Source organism: Pseudorca crassidens, chromosome 2 (genome assembly GCF_039906515.1).
Source record: "Pseudorca crassidens isolate mPseCra1 chromosome 2, mPseCra1.hap1, whole genome shotgun sequence".
In the NCBI taxonomy this organism is placed as follows: domain Eukaryota; kingdom Metazoa; phylum Chordata; class Mammalia; order Artiodactyla; family Delphinidae; genus Pseudorca; species Pseudorca crassidens.
In genome coordinates this window covers 130,229,929-130,247,228 of record NC_090297.1, presented here as the reverse complement: position 1 = coordinate 130,247,228, position 17,300 = coordinate 130,229,929, and the positions used below count along the sequence as shown (strand labels likewise).

Genomic DNA, 17,300 nt, shown 5'->3' with positions numbered 1-17,300 from the left:
ATGTAATGGCACTCAGGAATCACCAATTAACAAAATAGTCAGAAATCCCTGCTCATGCAGACTTTATATTCTAGAAGCACCAACCCAGAACAAAATGCCCTCCATGTCCCAGACACTTTACCCCCCAATAACATAGCCTCATCCCACAGTCTCAGAAAAATCCCTAAGTTTTTCATACTTGTCCCGGTTACCCCAGGGGCTCTCAACCTTTGCCAACATTGGACACCTACTAAGTACCACCACCAGAGGGTCTACTTCAGCATGTCTGAAATACGCCCTGACATCTCTATTTTAAAAACAAGTATGCAAAACTCTACAGGTTATTCTGATGTACCTCAGATGTTGAGAACCTTCACATTAAGCTACATCTCCCCCATTTTTTGCATATAATACATGCCCTGGATCCACCAATTATCCTTGTTATATTTTACCTTATGGATTCCATTTATAATTTAGTCTTTCATCCAACATGGCCACTTTCCTTTCCAGCTTCTTATCATTTGCAAACCATCTGAGTGCATCCATCAAGGTCACTAATAAAGATGCTTGCCCTGAGAACCCTACTTACAAATAGATCGGGATCCTTTTGGTTAGACACACAAAAAAGTCTCTTATTCTCAGAAACCTAAGCATTTTTCTTCTTCCCCATCTTGTTGTAGTTCTCTTGGCCAAGAGTTTTCCAGCAGAGATGTTACAACTTTACATAGCTACATTCTTTAACAACAGCTACAATGCACCTTTCTTAAGCACAGTGGCCATGTTTTATTTGTGTGCAAGGAAATGAAATACATTCCATCACCAGAGACAGTGCATATTTTATTTAACAAATCAACTGCCATTTACTGACCACATATTAAGTGCCAGGTGCTTTTCATACATTACTTAAGCAGACTTCATGGCAACAACATAAGGCATTTATCAGATTCTCCATGTACTAATTGGGGAAATTAATAATGGTTACCATTTTTAGATCACTAATTATATGCAAGACTCAGAGAGATTAGATAATTTGCCCAAGGTCACACAGATAGTAAATGGTAGTCCCTGACTCATTCTTTCTTTAAACAATCACTGAGTGCCTACTTGGAGCTGGGGACTCAGCAGTGTTATGAGTTGTGTCCTCCGCCCTTTGCAGAGGTATATCTAAGTGCTAAACCGAAGTACATCAACATGTGACCTCATTTAGAAATAGGGTCTTTCTAGAGATAATCAAGTTAAAATGAGGTCATTAGGGTGGGCCTGATCCAATATGACTGCTGTGCTTATAAAAGGGGGAAATTTGGACACAGAGACAGACACATACAAGGAAAGACAAGATGAAGACACGCAGGAAGAAGACAGCCGTGTGATTGCAGCGCTTCGTCTACAAGTCAAAGAATGCAAGGATTGCCAACGAACACCAGAGGCTGGAAGAGACAAAGAAGGAACACCTTGAGCTGTCAGAGAGAGCGTGGCCCTGCTGACACCTTGATTTCAGACTTCTAGCCTCTATAACCGTGAGACACTCAATTTCTGTTTTAAGCCACCCAGTTTTTGGTACTTGGTTATAGCAGCCCTAGGAAACTAATATAAGCAATGAAGAGAATAAAGACTCTCTACCAGGGAGCTTACGTTCTCCTGGAAGAGCCAGACAATAAACAAGTGGGGATAGTATTGGGAAGCCCAATAGGGCAAGGCAAAGGAATTAGAAAGTGAGGAACAAAAGATATTTGTGATTTTAGAAGGAAGGTCAGTGAGAAGGTAACAGCTGAGCAAAGACTGAAATGAAATGAGGCATTGGGCCACATGCAATCTGGGCAACCTCATTCCCGGCAGAGGGAGCAGCAAGTTCAAAGACCCTGCTCCACGTATTTGGGGAACAGCAGGAGGCCAGTGCATCCGGACAGAGTAAGTGAGGAGGTCGAGTGGCTGGAGGTGAGGCCAATGAGGTGAAGAGGCAAATAGATGCCTTTGAAAGTCATTGTAACAACTTGGCTTTTGCACTGAATGAGATGAGAAGCTTCTGGGGGGTTTTCACAGGAGAATGACATGATCTGACTTGCTTTACAAAAGGACCCCTCTGGCTGCTGCAGAGAGTACAGACTATTGCAGGTCAAGAGTGGAGGTCACCTAGGAAGCTGCTACAACAGTTTATGTATGAGATGACAGGAACGTGGACAGCTGTGGCAGATGAAAGCGGGTTGGGGAGATTTCAAAGACAGAGCTGCCAGAATCTGCTCATGAATTTGATGTGGGCTGTAATGACTTGTTGGTTTGGGTCTTTAGCAATTTGCAGAAAGGAGTGACCATTTACAGAGATGGGGAGGTCTGAGGGAGGGCAGGGTTTTCAGTAGAAGCTAGGGAGAGGAATGGGACCAAGGGTTTACTTTTAGACATATTAACTGGTAGAGCCAAGATGTGAACCCAGTCTATCTACCAAAGACTACACATTTCCACCTTATACCACCATAGGCTAAGCGGCACTACCATCGGCCTCTTCTCATGGAACTACGACTACTACTAAGAATGATAATACCAAACTACAAATAAAATAGATAAAGTATGACCTGAAAATTTCTTGCACCCTGAAACCCAGAAGCACTAGTGGACTGGAACTTGGAGTGGCAACTAGAAAGAGGAAATGGTCCCAGACTGTTGCCTCTGGGAGACAGGGTCTGGGCATACCTCATACCCATTTGGTAGAGTGGGCCTCTTGGGATGAAAGGGCAGTGCCGTCAGAACACAGACACCAACAGGGCCATGTCCTGGGCCTCTGGGGGCTCGAGTAGGCTCTAAGAGGATGCGCAGGAAAAAGTGTACACAGCAGGGGAGAGGACTCCCACCTCATCCCATTGCCCCTTTCTGTGCATAGCATGATTCTGCACATGACAGGGAGGCAATGAAGAGAGCCTCCAATGGTGATATGTCAATAGGGGGAAATTGGTACCAAATCGGGAGTGGGGACATTTGGACTGGAAAAGTGAAGATGGGGAACACCCAGAGAGTCCTGCCTCTTGAAGTCCCTGGCCCTCATCCTCTCCCACATCTGTACAACCCACAGCCCCAGAAGTGCCTCCCACCACCACTCCCTGCCCCAGATCAGTGCGTGTCACCACGGCTGCCAGGACCCTCAGCACAGGTCCATGGCTTTGAAGGGTCAGGGCTGCCTGTGTGTGCAGCCCTCTCGAGATCCATCACATCCAGCTGGGTGGATGGAGGAAATATTATGTTATTATTATGAGGTTTGATAGAGTAACGTATGAAAAGCTCCTGGCACATAGTATGTGGTCAATCAATGGCAGTTGGTTTTTTAGACACATTAGAGTTTTGTAGGTTATTTGCAAAAAGTAAGCTTATGTAACACAGCTTTTCTTAGAGATTAAAAGCACATAGGAATGAACGTGAGATGAGGGGCTACCTCTGGGGATTACACAATTTAGCTCTGTGGCAGCCACTATAACACTCTAACATCTAGGAAAGCAGAGATCAGAAAGATGAGAGAATGACCCTCAAAGAAGAAACTGAATGTTGTCTTTCCATCACTCTCTATGGATTGAGGCCAGTCCATCCCACTTGGCCGAACAGGGATAAGCTGCCACCAGTGATTATGGGAACCAATTCAGGAGAGTATAGATTTCTGACACAAGGCCTGATTTCTGACACACAGCCCTGAAGCTCCTTCCCCCGCCAACTGTCCCAGAATCCCCAGGAATGGAGGAGAACCAGGAAAAGACATCTTGGCTATGAAGAGTGAGAAGGTAGGAAGGAAAAATAGAATCACACCATGTCAGGGTTACAGAGACCAAGCCCAGAGAGGAGATGGGACTTCTCCAAACCCAGAAAGCCAGTGAGAGGCTGGGCCAGCCTGGAACTCAGGACTCCCTGCCCCTTTTCTCTCAACTCCCTAACAACAACAACAACTTAAGTCAGTAGGAGGCTCTTCAAAGAGCTGCTCTTTTTTGGATAAATTTCAGGATGGGAATCAGACGCCAAGATACAGATGTAGAAGGAAAGCCTCAGTGATATTGTGACCCCGCACAATACGCCACATCATTGGAAGAAGCCAGCTTAGCAGGACCAAAACCCCCCTCTCTGCCGAGAAGGAATGTGAGGATCATAAATAGTCTTTGCCGTGGAACAAAGCCTTCTGGTAGCTGCAGCAGCTGGCCAAATCCTACAGGAGTCCCAGCAGCAGCCTCAACTGGGAGACAGGCCCTGCCACCCCAGCCCCAACTTCCTCCTCAGGCTGCAACTTCCCACCTGCTGGACACCAGCTGCCCTGGTGGGACCTTTCTCAGGGCCACTGAGGTTAGGGAGATTTAAAACAAGATTTAAGAGGCTTGATAAGTAGGATTCACTTTTGAGTGCATGTATTGGAATAAAGGTAAGCCCCGTGTCAGAGATTTAATTTACAAAACTGAGGATACAGAAAAGGCTAATTAAGAGCTCTAGACACATCAGGAAAGATTATTCCACTCTATAACAAGATTCATCACAGGATTGGGTAGGGCACGGCTGTCCTCAGTCTATGCTGGCAAACCCAACAGCACGGGTCCACACTCCAACCCATGGCCACAGGCATTAGGGACAGCCTTCTCCATTCACAATGGCCACTTGTGAGTCACCCAGGTGGCGTAGTGGAAAATGGAACAACCAAGGTCTGAAATCCATGAGGATATTATGGGTTTGGAGGCAGAGATGGGGGACAGGGCCTATGCTACTGGTTTGAAGGTGAGTTCACGGAAGAGGTGCCTCTGGACTATAGTAGCTATGCTTTCTCAGGTCTCCTCTACTGCTTTTCATTGTGGCAATAAAATTATTCAAAAGGCACCATTTGTAGAGAATGTACGCAAAGAGATCAACCCACCTTCCTGCTATCCTCTAGCTTTGCTTCTGGAAAGCGAACCTAAATTCAAATGCCATTCACTAGTTCACTCTGAATCTCCTAAACTTTGTAGGCTTCAATTTTCTCACCTGTGAAACGGGAATAATAATGCTTACAATGCTTTTAGAAGGACCGAATATAATGTTTATGAAGCCCCACGGTACCTAGAACACACAAATGCTAGAGATCCTCATCGTTTTTCAGCTATTGGGTGTATGTGTGGGGAGGCTGTGAGAGACAGGAGTTCTGAGTGTTGACAGGAGCTCATCTTGAAACATGAAGGCGTTTGAGAAGGAAAGTTTTGGGGGCTGGGCCATTTCAAAATGAAGCATTGTGTTTGGGAAGCAATAAAAAGTGAAAAGGATAATAAGAGTTGCCAAAACTTCTATTTCATAACATAGTCTAAGGGGAAAAGTTCTGAGAAAATTGTTAAGCGAATATGCTAGGCTCTACGCTCTGCTGTGCATGGGAGCGTGGGAAATTATAACAAAGCAAGCGGTCCTTTGTTTTAGACTTACCATGGAAAGGCATGACTTACAGACATGATTAAAAAATCATAATCATAAAAAAAATAAGAGAAGGGACTTGAAATGCATTTAGTCCACCCTTTCATTTTACAGATGGAGAAATGAAGAAAAAAGGGATAGCATCACCTCTTAGTTAGGGGCCTGCCTCTCTTGTCATTTGATGTGAAGTGGCTGTGACAGTCTGATGGAGGAGTTCAGGGACATTTCTCCCTGGAGACACTGGCCTGGCCGGTGCTTGCTTCTCCGGAAACTGATCTGTTTCTAAAGCCTTGCCTTTCTAGAAGTGCCTTTCAGCGCGCTTTGAGTATGTTAACAGGGTGAGCATTTCCAATCGACCCTTTCACTTTCATGGTATTAGTTCCACTGAGTGACTCGTTAAATGGAAAATACCTGAACTGTGCCATTTCCTCCCTGCACATGCTTATGCCATTCTTATATGCCAGTGTTTTTCCATCTCATGGAATGCAAAACACCTGGAGAAAAGAGAGATTTTTTTTTCCCCCTTACATTAATTGTCTAGCCAGGTTTGAGAGTGCTTCCTGACCTTAGAAATTATTGTGTCTTTTATTTTCATGTTGGTAAGACACATAACACAAATTTATTTGCAATCCAATAAAATATCCCATCCTGCTTTTAGAATAGTATTGACAATAAAAAAACATTTCTTGAATGCTCAACTTCTAGTTGGGATAATATGCTTGAAAGGTTAACTAGCAATTCAAGGCCATATGTAACTAAATGCTCTAGAAATTCAAAGGCAAAGATGGCTGCCATTTAAAATTGTCCGAGAAGGCCTCAGTGGAGCAGCTAACGCTGGAGATGACCCAGAAGGATGAGCGCTATTACTGCTGTGAGCCCCTGAAGGGCAGGGACCAGAGCTCATCATCTTTGGAAGTAACTAAAGGGCTTGTGTCTCTAGGACCCAATGGTACTCTGCAATTAATGTCTGTTGAACTGAATTAATTGATAGCTAGAGATAACAGTGGAGAATTTCCTAGGCAGGGGTAACAACACGACCAAACCACGAGGTAGAGATAAGCCTTCTGTGTTAGGGAGCCCCAAGAACAGTCCAGCTGCAGGAAGGCTTCCCGTTGGGAAGTTTTGAGAACAATGGCCCAGGTTGGAGGGGCCCACAGAGGCCAAGATAAAGGAAGTCTATGTTATCCAAAGACAATGAGGATTCACAGAATTTTTTTTTTTTTCAGTTAGGGAGTAAACAGTATGAAAATTAACCAGAAATAATGGACAGAGAAGTAAAAGTAGGTGGCATTTTAGTTTGGGGTCCACCAAAGTGGACATCCTGGGTTCAAATCCCAGCCCTATCATTTCCTGGCTGGGCGACCTTGAGCTTAATTTCTCCAAGCCTCAGTTGTCTTATATGTGACTTGGAAATAATAATAGGACCTACCACACAGGATTATGATGAAAACTAAATGAGATAATTTATGAGAAGTGCTTAGTGGTATAATGCCTTGTGCATGGTAGGCTCTCAATTAATTCACAGCTGAAGAGAAAGGCACTAGAAGCAAGGAAGGACTTGCCATTTTCTAATTCACCAACGTGTTTCACTAGTTCACCATTCATGCAGGCTGCACAGTCTATACTGTATGGTTGAAAATTAAAGTATCTTTTATAATTGCCCAACTCTATAACTCTTTCACACTCCAGATACGCAACCTATTTGGCAGCTGAAATAGTGAACTCAATTCTTGCACCATCTCACCCTTATTCTCACCACCCTAACCAGCTACTGCCAGGACTGAACTGAAAAGAACTACGAAACTTTTCAAGGAAGTCTCAAAATTCAAAGATCCCTTCTTTGTCGGCTCCAAGGATTAGCCTCTAGCGGGTGGCTGTAGGCTCTAGATCACCACCTCCCGACTCGACTTGGCAGGAGCACAGGGTGACCGCAGGAGGCTCACAATTCAATACAGGCTCAAGCACTGCCTAAAAACTAAAACTTACGTAGGATATCCTGCATATGTAACTACAAGGATTTCAAATTCTTTTCTGATTAATAAATTACAAACTGACTGTCACATGTTACTGATTTATAGCAACGTTTGTCATTGTATATTTTCTCAATCTGCAGATGCTAAATCTAGTGCTACTCCCATGTGAAAGTCTTTAATATCTTTTGACATTTTAAAGCAAACTCCCTGAGTGTGTTTGTCATGAAAACACCACAGGAATGACAAGAAAAAATTTATAAATCACCTGTCTTAAGTAATGTGGAGCTGTGTGCCTAGGTCCAAGATAATAAATGCCTTAAAAAAAAAAAACCCAGTGCTTGAAGCTATTAAAATAAGCAGAAAGGTGCTGGAAATGGCCTTTCCCCTTGACTCCAGGATTCTGGAAGAGATTTTCCACGGCAAAACATATTTGAAATAGAAGAAGTTTGCTTCCCCTCTCCTGCCCCCCAAAAGATGTCAGTACACAAAGAGACAGGCTGTCTCTACACACAGATCCCAGAGTTTTTATCCAAAGAGGAGTCAGCCAAGAAAATATCAGAATACAAACATGAGAAGCATTCATAGTGCCTCCCCGTTGTTCTTACCTGTCCTGCCATTCAGGAGAATCGGCTTGCCCTCGAGGTCTCCCCTCATGGGGACGACTGTGATCTTATATTCTGTCCCGGGCTGCAGACCTAGAAACAAGCAGCCAGTGCTGGGTGTGAGTACAGGCTCCAGACCCTCAAGCCCCAGCACTGCTCTTCCCCAGGATTTCTCCTGTGAGGGTGTGGAGAGGGCTAAGCTTCTCTCCTCAAGACTATAATCTACCTAAGGCAGCTAAAGAGCTGCAGGACCAGTGGAATACGAGGCATCACTGCGGAGCTTATCCATCATGAAGCGCGGGCCAGAGCGGATGAGATGAAGTTAATGGAGTTCCAGCTCCTTTCTTGGACCACTGAGACCTTATTTCCCAATTGTATTTACAGCCCAAATGTTTTTCTGCTCCCAACAATCCTTTTCCCTCAAAAGTTTCTTTCCTCCCCATTGTAATAATTAGCTTAATTTTTCCCTCTTTATTTTCTTTGCTTTAATTTGCCCTTTCTTTTTCTTTTTTCTTTATCTTTGTTTGTTGTTTCTCTGTAGCGGCAACTTGAATGACTATTTCTCATGACACAAATATTCAGACTCTGGTGGTGAACTGCGGGCAAACAGCAGCATGTATGAGGCACACACGCGATTTGCCACCGCACAAAACATTGAGAACCGCAAGATGACCTCTCAAGACAAAATGCAGGGAGTAGATGGCAGGACAAGGCCCCAGAGGAGGACTCACCGTGGAGCTAAAAAGCCTCAGGGCCCCTTCCAAGGCCATGTGCTGAATTGGGTATTCGTGCTTGTGTATTACTTTTCTTAAAGAGGACACTGAAAATTGTACAAACTTCAGGTGTCACAAAACATTACCCAGCCCTACGTGGCCCCGTTCTGTTTGCAGCCGTCTGATTTCCAGCTCTCCCAGAGTTAGCTCTGTCACCTGGGATAGGAGCGCCCTACACCAGGCCCGCCTAGCTCAGCTCCTTCCACATATGGCACTGAACGAACCAACCTCAGTCAACCAATGTCTCTCTCTCTCTCTCTCTCTCTCTCTCACACACACACACACACACACACACACACACCAGTTCTTCCAAAAGGAATGTCTGTGTCCCATCAAAGCCACCCCGAGACACAGACAGGGGCTTCCAGAGGGTTAGCTGACTTGGGAGAAGATTTCGGATGTGTAATCTGTTACCCAGGTGCTCCAAGCTTCCAGAGGCAGTGCTGGAATGCTGGAGCAGAGACCTCGGGCCCCCAGAGTGGGCTCACCTCTGGGAGTTCCCGGGTCAGGGTTCAGGTGATTCCCAAGGCCCCAGGACCCTCTGTGCACACCTGAGTGCTACAGATGCTGGTCCCCTCTGCACGCACTGTCCCCGCTTCAGCATCCACTAGCAAACATCTCACATCCCCAGTGTTGGCTCTTACCTGTGATGTCATACCGGCTCTTGGGGTCACTACTCTTGGGCACGGTGACCTCGGCCACCTCTTGCCCTGTCAGGGGGCCATACTGCAGCTTGTAGTAGTCCACCTTGGTCGGGGGGTTCTCCCACTCCACATGGAGGGAGTTCTCAGTCTCATCCGTCACCCAGGCAGTGCCAAGCACAGCAAGATCTAGGGCAGGGGTCAGGGAGGGCAAGAGAAAGCAGTGAACATCAGGGGCCTGCAGGTCTGTAACAAGACACTGGCTCCCAGGTCAGCTCCCTTTCTTGACACACTGAAAGCAGGCTTCAGCCCCAGGACACAGTCCTTAGGAGGTGTCCTAGAACTACCAAAGTAGCAAATAATGGTTGGTTTTCACATTGTGCATGGAGGATAGACTGTCCTTCGGGAAGCCTCTCCCCCATCCCACCCCATCAGATGCCATGCAGTCCGCCCTGTCCACGCCGCTGTGGCCAAGCCCTGAACCTCGCCTCCTAGGCCAACCAGCCAACCCATTCGGCCAGGGTTCACACAGCTCTGAACTAAACACTCACCCTTTAGCTGCAGAGGCCCTGCCCACAGAGACTCAACCTCAGGATGAGAAGCTCAGGGCCCCTCCAGGTAGAGTTTGGGAACTGTATTTCCAATTTTCTGGAGTATAACACTGGTAATACAACCAGCTCTTTCCTCAGTCTCCCAAATCACAGCTCCTTCCCCTTCTCTCAAATTCTCCTACAAGGATTAAACACAGCCAAAGCTACGAAGTAGGAGAATTTTAAGTTGGTCCTTCTGAGTATCCTTCCTGCACCTTCTACCAAATTTTAGCACCTCCACCAGGTACCTGGTGTCCTCAGCTGCCCCACCGGTACATCCCGTGAAGGAAGAGAGTTACTGTGCACATTTATTCACAGTGAAGTATCTTTTTTAAGAGAGTACAGTGTTTTATTTTATTTGATTTGTACTTTGGCCACGGTGAGCCAAACCCAGGGATCAAACCCAGGCCTCTGCAATCCCAACCACTAGACCACCAGGGAACTCCCATAGTAAAGTAGTCATGGCTAAATGTTCACCCCTCCACTCAGAAAAAGATGAAAATATAATGCTTATTACAAAGGAATGGATCGCTGATGTGGCTCTGTGGGAAGAACCGTTGGGTGGTGTTGAAGAGGGGTCTGGGGTCTCTGGGAACACTTTGAGTTCCAATGTCCATATCCCAGGCCGATGTCACCTGGCCTGAAGTTTGTAACAGGAAAGACAAGCCCCCAGACTTTCAGCCTCGCCCCTTCCTCACCTCCAGTGCCTTGGTTCTGAAGGTGTTCCCACCAGACTGACTGACCCCTTGTCAAGGACGTAGGACAGAGAATTTGTGCATCAGGCAAGGGGTGAACTCTACGCTCTCAAGGTCCCATGGCTCTGAATGTTTCTGATTCCCTCTGTTATGGATAAAGAAGCTCAAGGAGCGTTTCCCCTGAAGCACTCCTGCCCAAGCTCTGCCTTCTACCTGCCCGCCTCCAGGTTCTTCCCTCAAAGATGGGAATTCCTTGAGGAAACAGGTCAAGAGGCGAGTAATGAAAGTGACTCAAGGATTACAGAAGGGGTCCTACATGGCTCACAAGTGAAAAAGCAGGATCTTAATGAAAATGTTCAAGATGATTATGGGGATAAGTGTCTCTCCGGCTGAGGCTCCCCGGAGGAGCAAACCAGAATGGGTTTCACTTGAATCCGATTAGAAAGACGACTTCACAGTCACAGGATTTTACAAGTCCCTAGAGCAAGAAGCCTAGAGGGGTTGCTAAGACTTTCAGAACAGGTGTCTCGGGCTCTTCACTGAGAGGCTGTGAGCACCGTCCTGTCTAAATGCAGATGCAGCTACAGACAAAAATGGGGTGGCGCAGTGGTTGAGAGTCCGCCTGCTGATGCAGGGGACACGGGTTCGTGCCCTGGTCCGGGAGGATCCCACATGCCGTGGAGCGGCTGGGCCCGTGAGCCGTGGCTGCTGAGCCTGCGCGTCCGGAGCCTGTGCTCCGCAGCAGGAGAGGCCACAACAGTGAAAGGCCCACGTACCGCAAAAAAAAAAAAAAAAAGGGGGAAAGAGAAAAGGAGCCCGACAGCTGGGAGCTGGCCTGGCTCTCACAGGTGGGCCTTGGTGCTCTCCTGTTGAACATAAACAATTGCACAGGACATCAACAGCAGACAAGGTGCTCTGTGGCCATGCCAAATTAAGACCAAACGAGACGATTCCAAGATCACATCTGCACCCAGGCAAAACATGAACGAAACATTGTCCAACTCACAAAAGTGACTAAACATCCTCCCTCCTGACTGGTATGAGTGACTGTTCCTTTTTTACCAATGACAGCTTTAGCCTCCATCTAGTCTGCCCTCTTTCCACATAAGATTCACTAAGATACCAATCAAAGGATTACCCCCAGTTCCTGACAGCATGCAACCCAAAGCAAATCCCTGCTTCCTTAACTCTTCCCCCAAATCACCTAATACAAGCCCAACTTCTACACCAGTCCCCTCTTACACTGTCTTACTGAGGCACCCACGGTCCCCCATGGTGTGTGTGCTCCGATGCTGCAACCATCAATAAACCCAACTTGTTCAACTACAGGGGTGCCCTGAGGGGTCTTTGCCTGGAGGGCGTTGACAAAGGCAATCACAAATTGCCCTCCCAAGCATGCCAAGTCCTTCCTGGCTCTTTCCAACACTGAGCTATCCCTACGCTATTCTACCCTTACCACCAAAAAGGACAGGCAGTCTGATGATTCTCCAAAGACACTGCATGTCAAAGGCCCATCCACCTGGATGTCCCTGGATTTTCCTCAAGAGTTTAGGGCAAGATGGAGGTAGCTCATTTTTATTAGCATCTAGGACAGTGCCTGGCACATAGTAAATGTTCAATAAAGTATGCTGAGAAAAGGAATGAATCCAAATCACTCAAACAACTAGGTTTCTCCAAACCCTTGAAGATCTAGGCTGCCTCAAGTACTTCCATGAGAAAATAAGAATTTCTAAAGAATAAGCAATGATGCTTGTCCTTCCAAGCATTTTGATAGCCTTTAGTGGTGCCCTGGAGACTCCATCCCTCCAGATCCATCCTCCTTCCTGCTCTGTATCCCAGATTATGACGTCTATGAAATGCATTAGCCTGGTTCCCTGGACCTCTGGTTTCTGGTCATGTTCAGCCATTGAGAGTCACCAGAAGAGGGCAACTGATCTCCTCACTCCCTCCTGGTCTGGACACAGTAGACTGCCTGCATCCCTCTACCATCAGGAAGCCCTCTCCTAAAGTCCTTTCTGGGTCTCAGTACCAACTTCCATCCCCTGCCCCTTCAGACTGGGGTGGATCCCCACTGATGCTAGTCCTAGAGTGTTTCATCCTCTAAACCCTACTTATACCTCTATAAATAACCTCTTCATTAAACTTCCTTCAGCTACCCTGTTTGTACCCTCTCTTTTCTGCTGGGATGAATCTAATTGATACAGGTGACTTCAGCAGACCCCCATCCATACCAGCTTGATCTTGCTGAATGGTCACAGTGGCTCAGTGAGGGCCTGCGGATGCAGGTGTACTCCAAGGCTGCTTGTATGTGGGTGCAGGGCAATCAGACCTCACTAATCTCAGGGATAGAGAAGATGCTGTGAGCCCCAAACCAGCAGGCTCCATCACTGGCTTGGAGGACCCAATAATCATGGAGGAAAGAGAGAGGAACAAGAATGGATACTTTTCTTCAGAACCTAGGATTGCAACAGCTATGTTTTCCAAACCCCAAATCAGGGCAATAGCCTGGGGTAGTAGAAGGGTACTTGTGGGGACAATGGAAGAAAATGCTTAAAACAGAGCCTCTACTGGGAAACCTGGGGCATCTGGCTGCTTCCTCACCTGTGGTGGCAAGTAGATGCTGTGGGCTGCTGGAAATCTCTTTCTTCACGTTGCGCAGGGTGACTATGTACTTGGTTCCAGGCAGCAAGCCAAGGATCTCATAGCTGTGCTGCTCCTTGGGCACTTGGATCTGCTTGACAGAGAGCTCCTTCCCCAGGGGGTAGTAGCTGAGGAGGTAGTGGTCCACCTGGCTGGAGGGCTCCCAGCTCACCAGCAGGGAATCCTCTGTGCTTTTGAGCAGCTGCAGACCCTGGGGGGCGACCACTGCACACAGAACAGGAACAAGCATGCAGACGGTGAGGAAAGAAGGGTGGGAATCCAGAGCCAATATGTATTCATTGAGCACCTACTTTATACTTAACACTATGACAGTGGGTGTGGAGGATACAGAGCCTGTGTAAGGCACCAGTGTGGACCCCCAAAAGTTATTATCTGGTTAGGAGTTAATATTGACCCCCTATGTTGCCAGAGCTGCTCCAAGTCTTTGTTCAAAACCCTCCAGCCTCCACGTTTAGCAGGAGTTAACATAAATCTTTAAATTAAATGGTCCAGGGATGAGAAAGGAAGCTACCAACAAACAAACAAAAAAGATGGAAGCAGCTGGGACCAAGATGGTGAATCTGACCTCTGACAGACCCTGAGTTTCACTCTATGCTCATTTTACTACATTAGCATATTAAATGACACACCTGCCAGCAGCCATGACTGGGACTTTAAGGACCAAAAAAGGATGAAAAGAGAGTGGCTCCCCACTCCCTCGAAAAAGCACTGCTCCTTCTCAGGTAGACTAAAGCATATGCTTCCCCGCCATTAGCCTCACTCCTACTCCCTTTGTCTTTACTCATTAGGATTAAATCTCTCTTGCCAGGTGTGGGAGAAGTTGATCTGTGAACTTAGTTACCATTTCTCCATTCTTTGGCCACTGAGTAAAGCTTGTGTTTTGTGGATTTCAGCTCAAGTTTTGTTACTGGCTGCTAGAGCCAGAACCCTCCCCTAACCAGGCAGAGAGCCTCAGCAGGGCTAGGGCCCGAGCAGGGGCCATAAGACTTCATTCAGTAACACCTGGGGCCATAAGACTTCATTCAGTAACACCTAACACAGGCACACACCATCAGGTAAGACTATGGTCCTCAAACCAGCAGTATCAGCATGGAACTTGTTAGAAATGCAAGTTCTCAGGCCGTCCCTCAGACCTGCTGAACCAGAACCTGCGGGAGGGGTCCAGGAATCTGTGTTTTAACAGGCCCTCCAGGGGATTCTGATGTAGGCGAAAGGTGGGGGGGGGGTGCCCTTCTTAGGACAAAATGTAATTAATGGTTAAACGGTGCCGTGGGGACCGCCGGGGCAAGTTAAGAAGAGAGGCGGGCCAAAGCGTATCTCTGCTCTCACCCTGGGCGCAGTCGAGGCCTGTGAAGCCCTCCTCGCAGTAGCACTCGCCCGCGTCGCAGAAGCCTTGGCCGCTGCAGTCGCCGGGGCAGCGCCGCTCGCTGCAGTCCTCAGACGTGAAGTCCTCGTGGCACTGACAAACGCCGCGCACGCACACGCCGTGCCCGCTGCAGTTCTCCGCGCAGGCGGGGTAGGCGCAGTCGGCCCCCACGTAGGGCTGCTCGCACAGGCAGCGGCTGTCCACGCAGCGCCCGTGGCCGCTGCATGCGCCGGGGCAGGCGGGCCGCTCGCAGGCGACGCCCTCCCAGCCCTGCTCGCAGTGGCAGCTGCAGGTGTCCGGGGAGAAGGTCCCGTGGCCGCTGCAGTGGTGACTCAGACCTGCCCGAGAGAGGAAAACAGTCAGCTGGGACTTGAGGGCTTGTGAGCGGGGAATCTCCTTCCCTGGGGCCCCTAAGAGCAGGCTGGTGATTTCAGGGTCCTGCGCAGCTCTTTCTGTGGAGAAGGGTAGGGCCTATGGGGAACACAGGGAGTCTGCCTTTTCCAACCTAGGCCAGAGGAGGACCTGCGCGATCTATTGATATATTTTACGTCTGAATAGCCACAGGGACCACATTTGCCTTTCCCTTTTCATCCCGAGCGCTCCTTTGACTTCTCTTGGTTCCTTCCCCTGTGAATGGTGCTAATTGTTTAGTACTTTTCTATGAAGCCGCCTTAAATGCTCCAACCTGGAAGTCAGCGGGCCAGCTTACACTAAGGGACAGGGCTCCGGGGCCAGGCAGGAGAGCTCCAGGCTGGGTGAGAGCTTGGTTGGAGGGGGCTGGACCTAGCAAGGCTGGGTCCTTGGGAAATGATCCCAAAGTGAAGCCTGGAAAAGTGGATCTGCAGAAGCTATCAAATAGCCCAATCTCATTATGGGGGTGGCAGACGGGAGAAGGATTAACCAGTCTCCCCTCTCTAACCCCAGACAGCAAGAGGCAATTGGAGGGCGGGCCAGTCAGCCCTGTCTCTTCACCAGCCCCAGCTCCTGTCTCAGAACACCCTCTTTCCTTCCTAAAAACTTTAGACATCGAGGTCCCTCAGGGGCAGTTCCATGCTGTTTTATTCATGACAGCATCCTCCGTGCCTAGTTCTGTGTCTGGCTTATGAGAGGCGCTCTTAACGGTAGCGATTTCTTCAGGCATTAAAATATATGCCAAAGTATCACTGGTTATAGTATCATCTGGATCAGCCTGGCCGTTTATGCTGAAAAAAAGATGTGGTGATGGGGGGACTCACTATTTGTAAAATCAAATTGTAGTACTAGGGGCTTCCCTGGTGGCGCAGTGGTTGAGAGTCCGCCTGCCGATGCAGGGGACACGGGTTCGTGCCCCGGTCCGGGAGGATCCCACATGCTGCGGAGCTGCTGGGCCCATGAGCCATGGCCGCTGAGCCTGCGCATCCAGAGCCTGTGCTCCGCAACGGGAGAGGCCACAACAGTGAGAGGCCCGCGTACCGCAAAAAAAAAAAAAAAAAAAAAATTGTAGTGCTTTATTACTGATAAAAGAGTTCACGATTTTCTGCCTAATGGCCGGGAATCTTCTGTACATCATCCGTAGTTCTCAGAACTAGACTAGCTGATAGAATTCTCCTCAATGGACAGTTGCGGAAACTTAAGGAATTTGCCCAAAGTCACACAGCTAAAGAATGGCAGAACTGGGATTTGTACCCAATCCCGTCTAGCTCCAAGGCCATTGAGCTTTCCTCTCTAACCCGTTGCTTTCCCTTACAATAGAGACTGGATCCCCAGGTAAAACTGCACCCAAAAGCGTTCTCATCCAGAAGCACTGACCCAAGAGTCCAGACTCACTTTAAGGGTTGCTGGTCCCTCCCTGCTCAGGCTTGAAGGTAACCCCTGGAAGCTAAGCGCCAATGGTGGCACCCCCTAGAGAAAACCCAGAGTGAGAGGCAGGGTGGTCATGAGGCTGGCGGAACACATGAAGGTGCTCATTCAGTGTTTGTTGAATGGATACCAGGTGGTGAGCTCACCAGCAGCTCCCGGGCAGCAGCGCTGGACACTACACCGCTCCTTCACCTCCGCCATCTCTTCCTCCAGCTTCTTCACCCGAGCCAGGAGGTCCTGGATGCTGCCTGCTAACTCGCAGTCCTTCTGGGGCGTCTGCAGGCGGATGTTGTGCCTGAAGATGATGTTCTGTTCCTCAGCCTCCCCTGGGGCCAGGAGTGAGGCTCCATCATCACGGAGGGGCTGGGGGTCAGCCTCCACCTGGACCAGAGCGGACTTGGGCACATCAATCTTGTAGGTGTGGCTGACAGTGACCTGTTGCTCCTTCTCGCTGCAGCCAGAAGACTCGAGAGCGGACGGGGCTGAGGCCACCAAGAGCACAGAGCCAAACAGGAGCCCCAGGGGGAAGCAGAACATCCCCTGGAGACCCATCCTTGGAGCGACGGGGAGCAGATGCTCCAGGAGGCCTGCATCCAGAAAAACATTCAAAAGCAAGCCATGGAGATTAGCTGATGGAAATTGGCCTTTTTAACGGATTCTAAGAGTCCACAGGAAGCTGAGAAACCAGAAGAGAGATTGCCTCCTGTATGGAGGACCTGAACTAGATTATTTTTTGTTCCTTCTTCACACACTGCTCATTCTTGCCTCCTGTCTTTGCTGACACTGTTCC

General features: G+C 48.3%; 1 protein-coding gene across 1 annotated transcript in view; it reads right to left on the bottom strand.

Moving 5' to 3' along the window:
- TNN (tenascin N) overlaps positions 1-17,062 on the bottom strand; it is a 51,078-nt gene extending 34,016 nt beyond the window's left edge. Inside the window, exons 1-5 of the mRNA XM_067710936.1 lie at positions 16,657-17,062; positions 14,635-15,009; positions 13,246-13,509; positions 9,363-9,548; positions 7,949-8,038 (exon numbers count right to left, since the gene is read on the bottom strand). Coding sequence (XP_067567037.1) covers positions 7,949-8,038; positions 9,363-9,548; positions 13,246-13,509; positions 14,635-15,009; positions 16,657-17,062 — 1,321 coding nt within the window. The remainder of the gene's footprint in view (positions 1-7,948; positions 8,039-9,362; positions 9,549-13,245; positions 13,510-14,634; positions 15,010-16,656) is intronic.
- Positions 17,063-17,300: the final 238 nt, after the last annotated feature.